The sequence below is a fragment of the Chlamydotis macqueenii genome, chromosome 3, assembly GCF_036417535.1.
Source record: "Chlamydotis macqueenii isolate bChlMac1 chromosome 3, bChlMac1.mat, whole genome shotgun sequence".
Classification (NCBI taxonomy): Eukaryota; Metazoa; Chordata; class Aves; order Otidiformes; family Otididae; genus Chlamydotis; species Chlamydotis macqueenii.
The window spans coordinates 72,192,895-72,207,270 of NC_141558.1; the positions used below are offsets into that span (position 1 = coordinate 72,192,895).

The 14,376-nt window shown below is 35.8% G+C and overlaps 1 protein-coding gene across 4 annotated transcripts in view; it reads left to right on the forward strand.

Annotated features, from left to right (window-relative positions):
- LIN9 (lin-9 DREAM MuvB core complex component) overlaps window positions 1-14,376 on the forward strand; it is a 40,223-nt gene that overhangs the window by 11,571 nt on the left and 14,276 nt on the right. For 2 of the 4 annotated variants that reach the window (XM_086745491.1, XM_086745493.1), the window contains 6 exons: window positions 179-211; window positions 1,271-1,365; window positions 5,070-5,174; window positions 7,074-7,207; window positions 10,276-10,401; window positions 14,201-14,358. In XM_086745491.1, coding sequence (XP_086601617.1) covers window positions 179-211; window positions 1,271-1,365; window positions 5,070-5,174; window positions 7,074-7,207; window positions 10,276-10,401; window positions 14,201-14,358 — 651 coding nt within the window. Of the gene's footprint in view, window positions 1-178; window positions 212-1,270; window positions 1,366-5,069; window positions 5,175-5,198; window positions 5,228-7,073; window positions 7,208-10,275; window positions 10,402-14,200; window positions 14,359-14,376 lie in introns of those variants that run through there. The other 2 variants (XM_086745492.1, XM_086745494.1) reach the window with 2 other exon arrangements.

The window sequence follows — 14,376 nt, forward strand, 5'->3', positions numbered from 1 at the left end:
CTATACTTGCTATACTTAGTGCCGTGGAGTACACACTGGATTTACTCATTCAGCAGTGAAAGTTTTAGTATTAAATTCCACTTTCTGCCTAAGAATTAATTAAGAATGAGTAGACTCTGCATAGATTGTATGGTTTGAAATACCTTATGATTTATATGGACTTTTTGATACATTGCAGGTTCTTCAGCAAAAGCACTTGTGAGCTTGAAAGGTAAGAAATTAATGTGTTATTTACTTGTACCCAATCTTTCAGGTGTACTTAGTTTCTGATTTCAAAAAGTTCAAGAAAATAACACTGAGGGAAGGTTTTTTGTTGAAAAATGATTGATTTTAATGTGGGTATTTGTTAGTTCTACAGACTCATAGTCTTGGATGGTTGAAGCTACATATGTTGTGGTATATTTAGACACTGCTCTTCTGGGTGAAATTCCTGAAATGTGTTTTTTCTTCCTAAGTATTGCCTAGGTGTCAAGTTTGATGAGAAGATTGAGGTAATCTTTCCTCTCTTGAGTCTGAGATAGGAGAAGGGTTCTTAGCAAGACCTATAGATGTGACAAAATTTGTTAGGAAGGAATGTCACAATCTCATTGTGTTTTCTGGCAGCAACTTATGGGTTAAATAAAAAATATATTGCTTGTATCTTTTTCTTTGAAATTGTCTTCATAAACATTCATACAAATTTTGAATACTCATAATCAACAATAAAAGTTTCTTTATTACAAGGCTTCTATTACAGAAAGAATAAGACATGGTCTGTTGAGTATGTTGTAACTAAAATAGATTTATTTCAATAAAATTTTATTTACTTGTTGGTGTGCATCCACTTAAACATTTTTTAGAACCAGAAGGTGGCCAGATCTTGTAGAGCTTTACCTTCTGGAGGTCTTTTCCAACCTTAAAGATCCTATGATTCTCCTAGTTTCAGTTGCAGCCACAGTACGGTTGTCTAGATGTCTGTCAGCACGGCAGTGGAAGTAGCTGATTCCAGCAAAAGAGGTTTCAGAAATCTAAATGTTGTTAGGAGTAAAAAATGTTTTGTTCATGTTTCTCATTGTACTGAAAATATCTTTGAATTTTTTTAAATTAGTGTTCAGAACAATTTAATAAAAATACTGAAATCTAAAATCCATTTGTAGTTGAATCCAAAGAAGATGTTGCAAGTAACAAAAATGTTAATAGTTGATGATGTTATACTAGCTTTTGGATAGTAATTATGTTATAACATACATTTATGCATGTGTATATTAATGACATGATTTTTTCACAACAGAGGGAAGTTTATCCAGTTCGTGGAATGAAAAGTATAATTCTCTGCAGAAAACACCCATCTGGAAAAGCAAGAATGCTAGTTCTGCAGGGGAAATGGTAAGAAGCAATAAAAAGACAACTTCAGGATTGGTAAAATACCATGTAGTGGATCAAAAAATCAAACAAATTAAATTACTGACCTTGTTCAAGATAGCTCTTAATGGTTTTCTCTTTGTAAAGCAAGTGCTGTGTGAAATGTTTCTACTGTATCTACCACCCTGAACTTAGGAATTGCCATTTCTGATCAACTATTTGTTTTATCTCTTGAAATCTCACTTCTAATTATGACTGAGAACTGATGTATAAAGAAAAGGAGGGGAAAATGTCATAATGCACTTCCATCATTGTGCCTTCTGAAGTGCAGATTTTAATAAAAATAAAGGAATGTCAGTGAAATGTCATGCAGTATTCTGAGAGGCCTCATAGCAGACCTTACATTAAAGAACAACCTTGGGATGGGGGAGTGAAAGGTAATGAGCCTGTACCCTCCAAGGGCATGCGTCTAGTGTTTGGACTGATCATTTCCCTTTCTCTTTTTGAAGTATTCCATTTCTTTCTCTGTTGTGTCAAATTCGAGCTTTTCTTGACTATTTTCAACCTCCTCTACCTTACTGAATTATATGGTTTTGGTTTGGTTTTGCTCCCAGCTATATTGCGCCCAGTGCCTTGCTCGTCTACACCTGTAATAACTGTGTGCTCTTTTTGCTATACCCTGGAGAGTATATGAAATACCGTCTCAATTGCTAGGCAGATCTTTCTCCCATACTCTTCTGGTGCCACCTCCTTCTGCAGTGATTGTGACCAGCTTGGCAACTATCATCTGGTTTTTATTCAAATCATTTTTTTTTTGTGAACTGTTTGTTTATTGTAAGGGAAACATTATGTTTGAAAATTATTGCACTTGCCTGCTCTGTACATAATCAAAATATCTGGACAGCATCCAGTAGTGCATTAAACAATGTGACTAACAGCTGTCACATGTAGCTTGTTCTGTGGTCTTCTCCCTGTAGAGAGAAACTTAGCACAGAGAAGGTATTTATTTTGGTAGGATTGACACAGATATATATACACACGTGTTGCTATGGTTATGCTAGAGAACATAAGGTCTATAAAATGCAGTTCCAGACAGTGACCAGAACTTTGTGATGGCCCTTAGTTCCTGCAGGAGTTCATGTCACAGTTTTCAGCTGTTCCCCGGGGAATGCCTATCTTCTCACAGAAACAAGCCTCACTGGTAACACGTGTGCTAGATCACATGTGCTAAAGATCCGAAGTCACTAGCCATAGTATTTGTAAAAAACTTTGTCGAACTTTTGGTATGCTGGCTGTAGATATTAAAAATAAGGAGTAAAACGTTGATTGTAGCTCAATATGCTGTAGAAAGCTGGGAGAAAGATCAGAGGAAAGTCTGATATGTTAGCAGTGTCCTGTGTTGCTGAGATGTGATGTAGTTTTCTGTACTAGTTTGACTTCCCTGAACACTGGCAGTTTTGCAGATATGTTGTACTGTTGGTTGAAAATCTTCCCAAAAATCCCTGACCTATTTAGCTAATGTGGATGGTACCTGTTTGTGATGCTTGTTATTTTATTCTTGGGTGAGGCACCAGCAATCCAGACTGATAAAACACTCTTAACATTTTGGATGTTCCTTGGAATAGAATTCGGCAGCTTCTGTTGATGGTTTTAAAACAGTTGTCTTGATCTGGATTGTAGCCTTAGCATAAGGTTGAAGGAACTCTTTTGTCTAGATTGCTTTAGCATTTGTGTTCCTGTGTTGGCACATGCTTTTCATCTGGTATAGTGTCAGAAAATCAAGAACTATACAGACATTTGGGACAAAAATGTTCTGGAAAAAGCATCTCAAATGTCAAGACTAAAATATAGTTGCAAATATTCAATAGGAACCTGGCTCTTCATCCTGTGGGCGGAATGCTGTGATTAAAAAGTCCTGGAGTTCTGTGATGTAAGAGGTTTTTTATTGTTGGAACTGGATTGTGGATTTGTTTTCTTGCTAAAAAGTTAGAATAGTTCTGACCTTTCTTTTTTAGGGTGATGGTTTGTCAGGGACAGCAGAGCTGTTATAAAAGCATATAAAGACATTGTAATTTAAATTTAAAATTGTTTTTAAGGTTTAGTGAATGGGAAGAGGTGAAGAGAAGAACTTGATGTATCTAGGTGAAGAGAGAAAAACAACGTCCATAAAAATTAATATGATAAACTAATTACTATGTTAATATGATGTGGGCACCATTTGGTTACCTTGCCCAACATATGGTTCCTCTGTTCAGTGTGTGTCTCTCTTCTGCTTTGTAACATCTACAAGGAATGGATGTTTTCTTCTGTGTGCTGAATGTGCTTAGGTGTCTAGCACATACAAGGTGCTACTGTTACTTAAAAACACTTGTGTAGTTATATTTACAAAATATATATGTAATTTGGAGTAGGAAAGGCATATTTCCCTGGGAAAGCTCCAGTTGTTCTCATGGCATGGGACAGACAGATTTTTTTTGCTGCTGCTAGTTAATTTAATAGAGAATATCTCTTTTCAAACAGATACTTTAATCAGTAGCAAGCTTATTAAATGTCTTGCTTAAGTGTAAATGCTTTTTAGTGAAGTTTTATTCCACTTTGTTGATTTATTTTGTTTCTGCTTCCTATTAAGGGCTTATCTCTGTCATCAGTATTCTTCACATTGCGTGTTACAGATTTCATACCCATATCAATTTGTACCACTTTCACCATCAGTACAGAAAGAAGTGAAATCTGCGTGTGTTCTGCCTTTGCTCATCACCTTTGTAAATAGTTTAAAGTCCAAGGAAAGCCACAGAGTGCCGTCTTGGGGTTCTTTAAAGGAGACACATTTCAGTTGTGGCTGGCTCCTGTGCTGGGCCACAAAGTCTTCTCAGAAAGAAAAGCTGCTTGCTCTCAGCAACTAACAACAGTCGTAGGTTACTCTTTTGTCCATTTTATCTCTTTCTGAGAGCACAAGTTTTTTTTGTCATAGAGTAAAATATTGAGGAATAACTAAGTGGAACTATTTTTTTCATGGTACATACTTGCAATATTGTTTCTTGTTTTCAATCAGCCTTCTAATTCTCTTTGAGCTGTAACATCTTAGCAAGTAAATTTTAGTTAGCATAAATTCTAAATTCTTCTCTCTTCTGATATTGTCACATAAGTTAATCAAGATTTAATTTCTTCAGACTTCAATTTCTTAGCATTTTGCAGTGTAAGCACGTTCAGTGAGTTAAAAAAACAAACACACAACACTTTATTAGACTCGTAATAAATCCTTGGAAAAAAAATCATATCCAGCTAATGTTTTTACTGAGAACATACCAAAACAAATATGCTGTTTGAATGAACTTTTTTTTGTGGCCCAAAATTCAGAACAAACTGTTTAACAGATGTGCTTAAAACCAAAGCAAGGACTATTTTAAGCTTAGATACACAAGTGTTTAGACACCTAACTCCTCTGGAAACAAGTGGGAGTTAGGTTCTAAATACTTCCGTGGAACTGGGCCAGCAGTATAGTAATGGGTTATAGTTAGCATTGGAAGGCCTGGAATCTAAATTCGTTCTTCTCTCAGCCCTTAGATCCCTAACTGCTAGGAGGCACTATTTGTGTACCACGTGCTCGAAAACCAATAGGTGGCAAGAGAAAAGGCATTCTGTTTCTCTCACTGTGAATTCTGTGCATGAACAGAGAAATCAGATAATTTTTTTTTCTTGTAATTCATTCTTAATTTTGATACATGCAGCCCTTCAGAAATTCAAAACGGAGTCGACTCTTCTGTGAAGAAGATGACAGACAAATAAACACAAGGTTGCCCAAAAGAAATCAGAAGGTTGCGATGGTTCCACAGGTACCTACGTGTATGCAGATATTTTTGCCAAAAAGGACAACAAGCCTATCTGTGTTAGTTGAAAATTAGAATACATTTGCTATTCAAGTTGCATTATCAATTTATGAATATTCTTGTGAGGAAAGCTGTTGCTAAGAGTAAGCTACAATTCAAAGCTGGGTTCCTCAGTTTATTTACGGGCGTACCTGTTCTTTTTGATCCTGGACATAAGCATACAGAGCTAGAAACCATTCCAGACTAATTGCCCATCTTGCTTCCACAAACAATCATATACTGTAGTCTGCTTAAATTTATTCAGCTTCAGTTTAATCTGACTAGGTTTCTTGTACTGACTACATCATTTAGAAGGCTTCTATAGAACTTAATGTATTCCAGCAGTTAGGAACTTGCTCTAGACTTGTAGCCTAAATGTATTCATGGCTGTCTAGACCTTCTTGATCCTGTAATGATAATGTCCTCTAATTCAAATAGCTTGTTTTTCTACTCCACTTGACTGTCTACTCCTTGATATAGCAGGAAAGAGCAGCTGTAATTTCTTAGTCTTTATTTGCTGTGTTAGACAGAACAACCTGTTCTGTCAATTCTCAAAGAATTGGCTCTCCAGTACCTTTGTCATCCAGATCGCTTCTCTATACCATCACCTTATGAGTCTGCATTCACCACACTGAAAAAGTACTATTTGAATACCAGTCTTATTTGCCTTCTGAACTGTACTGTGCAATGTCAAATGGGAAAAACTTAGCAGTTGTCATTTTTCTGGCACCATTTTGTCAGAGATGAGGATCATGACATTTCTCTCCATTCATTACCATGATTTCTTAACAGTAGAAGGGCCTGGGTAATGTTCTAAGCCCAATTGCTTTGTACTTAAATGTCTAGTTCAGGAGGTCCTGTGTTGGCTAGAGAAACATTTGTGAGGCACTGCAGCTGCTGTAGCTCACAGATCTTGCTGGCCTGCTAGGCTTTGTTTCCTGGAGTTCCAGTGGAAGAAAGGGGACCTGTGACTAGAAGGTAGTGGTTAAGCATAGCAGGAGCCAGGAAGGTGCCTACCTTATGCTTTATCCTATTATTGCTGCTACTAAAGGTCAAAATACTTTTGAGCATTTGGGGAAGGATAACAACTGATTGTGGCATAGGACCCAGTTAAACTAATGTTCTCAAAAAGCTGTTATTTTTTGCAAATAAATTTTTCTTTCTGTCAGTTAAGACAGCCATCCTTGGAACAAAATTACGGAATTATTTTTCTAGTCTTGTTTAAACGCAGTTCTATGTATTATACATGCGATCTAAGACAATGTCTTTTCTGCAGTTTATAAAATAGCTCTCAGATGGAATTAAAACTTGATTGCCTATGTCCATGCTAGTTACTCTTGCAGTTTTCTAAAACGCAGACTCTCTGCTCAAAGGTTTGGCTGTATTACGTTCCTGGTTTAGCTTCATCCTCAGTTTAAGAATTAGCAAGAGTAGAAGCAGTAGTGCAAATGAGACAGGTGGTGTTGCTGCCATCTGAGCCGCAACATTGCATATGCTTACTTGGGACGATGTTTAGTGGTGCCTCAGACTTTTGAAGTCTGTGTGTACTTCAGTGCCATGCTATTGTTACCAATAATGTAGTTTCAGTGTTGGAAAATGTTTCTGTTAGAAGAGTTTTATATAGAGCTAATTTGTTGCATTGATCCTGCTAAAGTTTGCCATCTGTTATGTTTGATTGCATTGCTGATGTAACGCAGTAAGGATTATTACAGATCTGCAACAAAAAAAATTGTCATGAAACAGCATGTGCGATTAAAATGTAACAATTATTAATGTGCAAAACTTTATCAAGAAAATCTAGTTTAATTATTTGAATATTGAAAATGTTAGACTATGTTTAACTGTTTACTTTATTTTACTACATAGAAGTTTAATACAACAATGCCAACGCCAGACAAGAAAGCATCACAGAAGATTGGTTTACGGCTTCGTAACCTGCTCAAACTTCCCAAAGCTCATAAGTGGTGCATATATGAATGGTTCTATTCAAATATAGATAAGTATGTATATTTTATACAATTATCTCCTATTAGTATAGGAACAAGTCATTTTATGAAATTGAGCTGCAAATTTCCATATATTGGTTAGATACTCCAAAGTTCACTCTTAAATTATTAGTTATTGATTTTTTGTTTTGTTATTATTTTGGGTTGGTTTTGGTGGGGTTTTTTTGTGATTTTTTTTGGGTTTTTTTTGTTGTTGTTGTTGTTTTTTTTTTTTATAATGAGCAACCTACTTGTGGTAGTTCCTTGGGTAGTCTTTTATGGAAAGTCTTCCTTCATGGAAATAACTTTCTTTTTATCACTTCTACCTCTACCAGATAAAATATATTATTAATAATGTTTTCAGCATCTTAAGCATGAAATTATCAGAACTCTTAGACTTTTTTGAACTCTTGGATCAGTGTTACACATAGAGGATGGGAAGGAGACTGCTTCTTCATAAGGTGCTGTTTCCCTGAAAGGTGTAAATGTTGATTTTTGGATGTTTCTTCCCCATTATCCTGTTTTTATTGTGATGACTAACAGAGCTCCAAGTTATGACTATTCAGCTGTTGTCTAGATATCAGCGTCCTTCTTGGATCTCCTAATCTGTCTTCTAGATTGTTTCTGCAATTTGTGCCATGGAGTCTTTGGCACTTGTTCTCTTAACCTCACTAGCAAAGTGGTGTGAATTGTTTAAAAGAACCATTTTAATTTAGTCATGAAAAACTAAATATTCTAAAATCTAAAAATCATTATGATGAATTGAGTCTTAAAAATCTGCACTGATGGACTAACATATGAAACACTAGTATTTAATATTCTAAAGAATGTCTTCAGAGTTAACAACCATTCTTTTCCAGAATTTATTCATAACAAAGTAATTACTGTTTTTCCGTTCTATTTTAATCATGATTGCTGTGCCTGTTTTCCTTAACTGAGAAGGCAGTCATAGCAACAGAAAAACATTTTAGAATATGTTCATCACAAGCAGAAAAATTACATGTCCATTTTTGTTAGTTTTAAATTCATCATCTGTAAGATGTAATTTCTTTGAAAGAAGTAGTATTTACATGCTTTTTCGCCTTCCTTATTTGAAGAAAAAAAAAACACAAAAAAAACCCCCAAAAAAACTACAAAGAACCCAAATCCTACTTAGTAGTGGTAGTAACTTTAATATGTTACATTTATAATTATGATTTTTATAACAGTCCAAGAACTTTTAGTTTATTCTCAAATAATTGCCTGTGGAACTTTTAAGTCCGTCAGTAGACTAGAATTTCAGTTTAGCAGGTAATTCTGAAAACCTCTTTGATAGTTATCAATGTATGCTTGTAATGCTAGTAAGATATGAGTCATGTTAAGATATTATAACATAGTTCACTAAGAAACGACATATCTTTGGAAGAAAAACTTTGATGTATGGTTTTTTGAGTGATGATCTAGACTTAATGAGAAACTTAAAAAAGTTAAAAGCATAGAGCCAACTGTCAACTGACAAAATATGGCTCACTGTACAAGTCTCAAAATATTTTAATTGAATTTTCTCATCTGAAATTGAAAAAATCAATTTAAATGCCATGTCTACTATAAGTTTTTGAAATATTTTAATCTCTACAACTATCATCTGCCGTTATTAGGTTATTGAAGCTGTTTCAGCTGAATTCTCTCTATGCTACTGCAGAGGACTGTTTTCCATAAAATCCCATTGAATTCTAACACACAGGGACTTCTAAAGAGCTCCTTACTACTACTATGGTGATGATAGGCCCTTAGAACCAGAGGCAGCTGTAGCTTGCTTACACCATTTCCCAGAGCTTCCAATATTGTGGATGTTGTGGGTTTACAGTTTGCCTGCTTAGGGACAACTGATAGTGAAAAAGAATCAAATACAGATTCTTTTTCTCCAAAAAAATCCCCAAACAGTTCTTCTTTACACAGATATTTTACGTTAGCAACAGTAAATCTGGATAAAATAAAACAATTTTGTACACTTTCTTGTCGTGTTCCCTGAGCCTCATTGATTGTCCTTCATGGTTTCCTTTTCACTTCATGCCACAGCTGCAGATCCTTCTACTGCAAAAATATTCTCTTCCATTCTTGCTCCTTATCTCTGTGCACCTTCCCTCTCTCCTGCCACCCCATGCAGTCATTTGAAAGCAGTGTTGCTTCCAAGATCCTCTTTGTTCTGTGCTTGGGGATATTCCCTTCTAAACCCCAGCGCCCTGCAGAGAGTGGAGAAAAGTGGCTTTATCTAGGATGCAGTTATTCTTTTGTTCTCACCAGGTGAGATCTGTTTCAGTTGCACATAGTCTTTAATGATTAACCTGCTATTAGATGGGCTTACCCATTGCTGCTCCCGTGTCTCTTCAGCCCAAGAAAGATGTGGTAAAGTAAAAGGCAGTCATAAAACATAGAGATACAGACAGATCACAGCATCAAAGAGAAATTAATAAGTTGTGTAGGTAGGTTTTCTGAAATGTCACTTCTGTAATACTGATCTTCTGCTTCATCATGGAGCCATGGTATGGTATAATAAAAGTCTCACCTGTATAGCTGTAGAGAATGAGAAGTTGGCTCAATTTCCTGTGTTTTGCAACCCTCTGTTGAGAATCTGGTTTATAATTGGACGAATTTATGAAAAAGGTCCTGTCTTTCTCAGTAACACATTGTCCCTTCCTTTTTTTTCTCAATACCTCACCATATCTTTATGGTTTCCTTTAGTGTGTTGCAGTGTCCTCATGACACTGCATTGGCTTTGCTGAAGTTTCATTTGGTGCCTTTATATAAATTACAAAGCAGGATGAATACGTATTCCTTGTAGTAACAAGAGAGAGGAATGTTTTTAAACATCACTGATAGTAAGGCTCACATAGACCAATACTCCTGGAAACTTTCTGTCTTTGTTTTCAGTTGAATTTATTGGAGGTTAAATTTGTCCATTGGATAGGAGTGTCTTGTTTATATGACTAATTTATACCTTTGGGGTTTAATGTATTTCTTATGATGGATTTTTTTTTTTTTTGGAATCTCGTAACAAAAGTTTACTAAGTGTAGTTAACAGAAAACCAATTATGTTTTGACAGACCGCTATTTGAAGGAGATAACGACTTCTGTATTTGCCTGAAAGAATCTTTTCCAAATTTGAAAACCAGAAAATTGACAAGAGTAGAGTGGGGGAAAATCAGACGGTTAATGGGAAAACCACGGAGGTAATTTTTTTTCTTTCTTTCTTTTCGACTAATAACTATGTGTAGTGTTGACATTACTCTTACTTCTAAAATAATTTTGAACGCAGTTAGTAAAGCAAAATAATAGCTGAGAGTAGGAAAACCTTTTATTGAAAAGGTGTTCTCTGAGCACACACCCTGTGCCTCTGCACACTCTATTCCTTATATGCGTGTGTCCAGGCCATGTAGCATGTAGTTCTCATGAGTTCATCTGTCATCATGCTTCCCACTGAGAAGGGGACTGGTGTGTTTGGAGGCTAAATAATCCCTTATTCTTACTCATTTCACTTTTGCCAAAAGTGGGTACCACTGTAGAAGATTAGCTTGCCTCATTCAGCGGTCTATTGGACCAGATATAAGTTGCTATATCTTTTTTTTTTTTTTTTTTTTTTTTTTTGAGGAGGGTGGTGGTGTTTATTTTGATTTGGGTTTTGTTGTTAAACTACCATTTAATTATTTTTTTTAAGAGATACTCATGCCTAAGGAACCACGGGTCTAAATGGGCAGGAAGTTGTTTTATCTGAATTCTGCTGTACAAGTATTTGACTGGATAGAGAATCTGATTTTGTTTGTTAACACAAAGTTTAGGAAATTTTGCTTTTTATCAACCTAAAATAAGTACTCTTATTTGCTTTTCATTATTAATTTAAAAAGCCCATTTATTGGTAGTCTCTTTAAAGACCTGCAGAGTGGTCTTTGGGCTTGGTTCTAAAAGATTTTGAATTACTCTAATTTGAATGCTTTTTCAAGATAATTTGAATCTACCTTTAGAGCAAAGCTTTTTGATATTACTATTCTGTTAGAAATTTCTTCTCTGTCCTCATGTTATGCAAGTAAGCTAAGACCATGTCAATACCAATATTTTCCCTTGAGGGAGGAGAAAAATAATACATTTTGCATCCACAGTGTTGATGGCAGAGGATAATAGTGGCTCTGTGTGATAGCTGGGCACATGGTTGTCGTCTCTTTTTAAATTTTGTTTTAAATTTATTGTAATATTTTCTTATGTCTGATGCTACTTAAAACATCCTATCACACCCTGAGCACTGTGGTTGATTGGCACAATAGTATCCTTCATTGGAACCTGCAGAGCTTGTAAGATTCCACTAGGTTGTGGGGAAAGATATGCTCCAAGAAAAGGAAGAGGGTAATAGTCTTGTGTACTCTGTATAAACGTCACTGGGGTTGTGAAATAGCAATGGATATTATTTAAGCTCAGATATGCTTGTCCTGCAACTGTATGACGCTGATGATTCCTCTGTTAGTTTACATCTTCATGACTGAGGTAGAAACTGAAAAGAATGTTCAATCTCTTAAAAAGCCTCTATAGAAAAGTAATGAGGTTGCAGTGTGTTCTGTACCACAGTTTACATCTTCATCTTTTCATAGGAATGGCACAGAGATGGGATGACCTTTATTGAATACATTTGAGGGGCTTGGGTTGGAGGTTTCCTGTAATGGAAGCCATAAATACATTGCAAATCCTTTCTACCTTCGTGCCCTACAGCATTCAGAGCAGAGACTTTTTAAGGATGTCTGAGATAGTAGTAAAACAGTAGTTGCTGTTGTAGGGACCTCCAAGGTCGGTGATTAGTATGTTAGCATTTTGAATTTGTTTTTCTAAGAGCGCAGGTCAAAGAACATCAGGCAATATCTGATGCTCCTCATGCAAGACCATGGACATGATCAGAAGGACTATGATTAAAGTGTATGTTGCCTTTTTTTTTAAATTTTTTTTTGGCTTGCTGTGATTAGTCACTCTGTTCTCCTCAATGAAATTGAAAACCTGTGACCTGCGTTCTGCTACTTCATATTCACAGCTCATGGCAAGCATTATTTCATGCTTGTTCCTCCTCAGTAGTAAATATGAAGAAAATAGCATCTTTAAATGAGAACATCCAAATGAGCTTGGCGTAAGTCTCCCAACCACCGTATCCCTCTCCCTCTGCCATATCCCTTTCCAGATATTTTCAGTTCATAATGAGGATCATTAGGCAATACGCAACTTCAGGTAAACACATTCTGCTCTTCACTGGTAAACTGGTGAATGAGACACAAACCTACAGTCGCTCAATCTACAGTACAGTTTCTAGACTATACAAAGAATACTGACAGCTTTTGTGATGATGGTGATTGGAAAGCCTACTAAAGCAACCTTCAGTGCAGTGCATTACTGCAAATACCTGACAGAAATGTATCACAGCTTCAGTTCGTTCTTGTTCGTTGGGGTTTTTTTTTGTTTTTGTTTGTTTTTTAATGCCTTGCTTAGGACTAAGATCTAATTGTGTTAACGCTGTTCACACTGGACAAAACAGGCTATGCCCCATATAATTTAGAAACCATGTATAAGATAAAAGGCAAATGATCTATAAATATAGACAAGCGAGTGTGAAACTGCTGGTAAGTAGAAAAGAAAGTGCTTTCAGCACCCTGGCAGCTTAGTTCTTAGTGATCTTCTCGTACACATTGCAAGGAAGATACATTCTGGAGAACAGTGAAATGGCTTTGTGGAACTTTCCGAGTGAGGAGTATACAGAAGAAAATGTATGTGTTTATTTTGCATATATTAAGAAAGTAGTAGAAGCAGACTTGGAAATAGGAGCTAACTGCTCAGTATTGAGTGGGAGGTAAATTACTGAGGAAGATCTTGAAGGGATTTAAAACAGAAAATAATTTGCAGTATAGAAGAGGAAACCAGTGGAGGAGTTGTCAGTGTCTTCTAAAATAACCTTGTAAAACAGGACTTTTATTGATCAGTAATCAATATATAAATATGAGTTCCACAGAAAATGTTTAAATTGTATTTGACTGCAGTAAAGCAATTAACAGAGATAGTAAATTATTTGAAAAATAACTGCTTCTGCAATTAAGCAGACCTACAATAGCATCTGTACTCCTTTTTTTTAAAATTACTTCTTTCATTGACGCAAGAATTATAATTTTTAATAAGGAATGAGAGAGAAGATAGAGTCCTTAATGTCTTTGTGCTTTCAATGTCTCGCTCATACATCATGCCTCTTCAGTAGGTTAAAAGTGAAAAATGAATAAAACCAAGTAAAGGCCTTGGGAGTAAGTCTTTCATCTTTTAGATTACTTTTTAAGACATACACACATTCCCTCCAGATGGAGGACGGGACTGCTAGAGATTATGTGATTTTACACAATAGCCAAAGTTCAAACAAATGTATACTTCTACTGTGATCAATCTCAGAACAATTCATCTGCAGAATAGAGATTTTTGTGGCTGAGTTTTGCTTGCATCTGTGCAGAGTACAAGAGACAGAGGAGTGCCCTTTTATGTTCTGAGTCTGGTGCCCTTTCATACTAAGTTAGTTTAATTTAGCTAATGAGCACACATGAAAGGGATCTATTATGTGTCAGTAAGTGATGGCAGCCAGGGACCTCACAGTAAGTCCTCCTTACATACACTGGTATTCAGAGTACACTGGATATGGGACCTGCTTTAGCTTTCTTGTGACACCAGGTGGATCCCTATAAGCAGAAAAAGTCCTGAAAAGCTGTACTCTTCTGATATACTAATGCAAACATCTAGCATTACTGAGTATTGTTTTTAAATAAACTTATTTTAGGAATGATAATTCTGGGGAGTAAGACTGTCTAAATCTGTTCAACAAAATCCTTTTCTCTTGAGCACTTCACCCTAAGCTTTTTTTATTTTCCCTCACTGATTTGTAAACTCTGCCTATTTATTTGATGTGTTTTCACATATGTATGTTTTCAGTGCTTAAATTAAATATAGTTTTATCTGATTGTGTTATAGGTGTTCCTCTGCATTCTTTGAGGAAGAAAGATCAGCGTTAAAACAGAAACGGCAGAAAATAAGACTTTTGCAGCAGCGGAAAGTTGCAGATATTTCACAGTTCAAAGATCTTCCAGAAGAAATTCCATTACCACTTGTAATAGGAACAAAAGTTACAGGTAATTTCTTAAAAACAA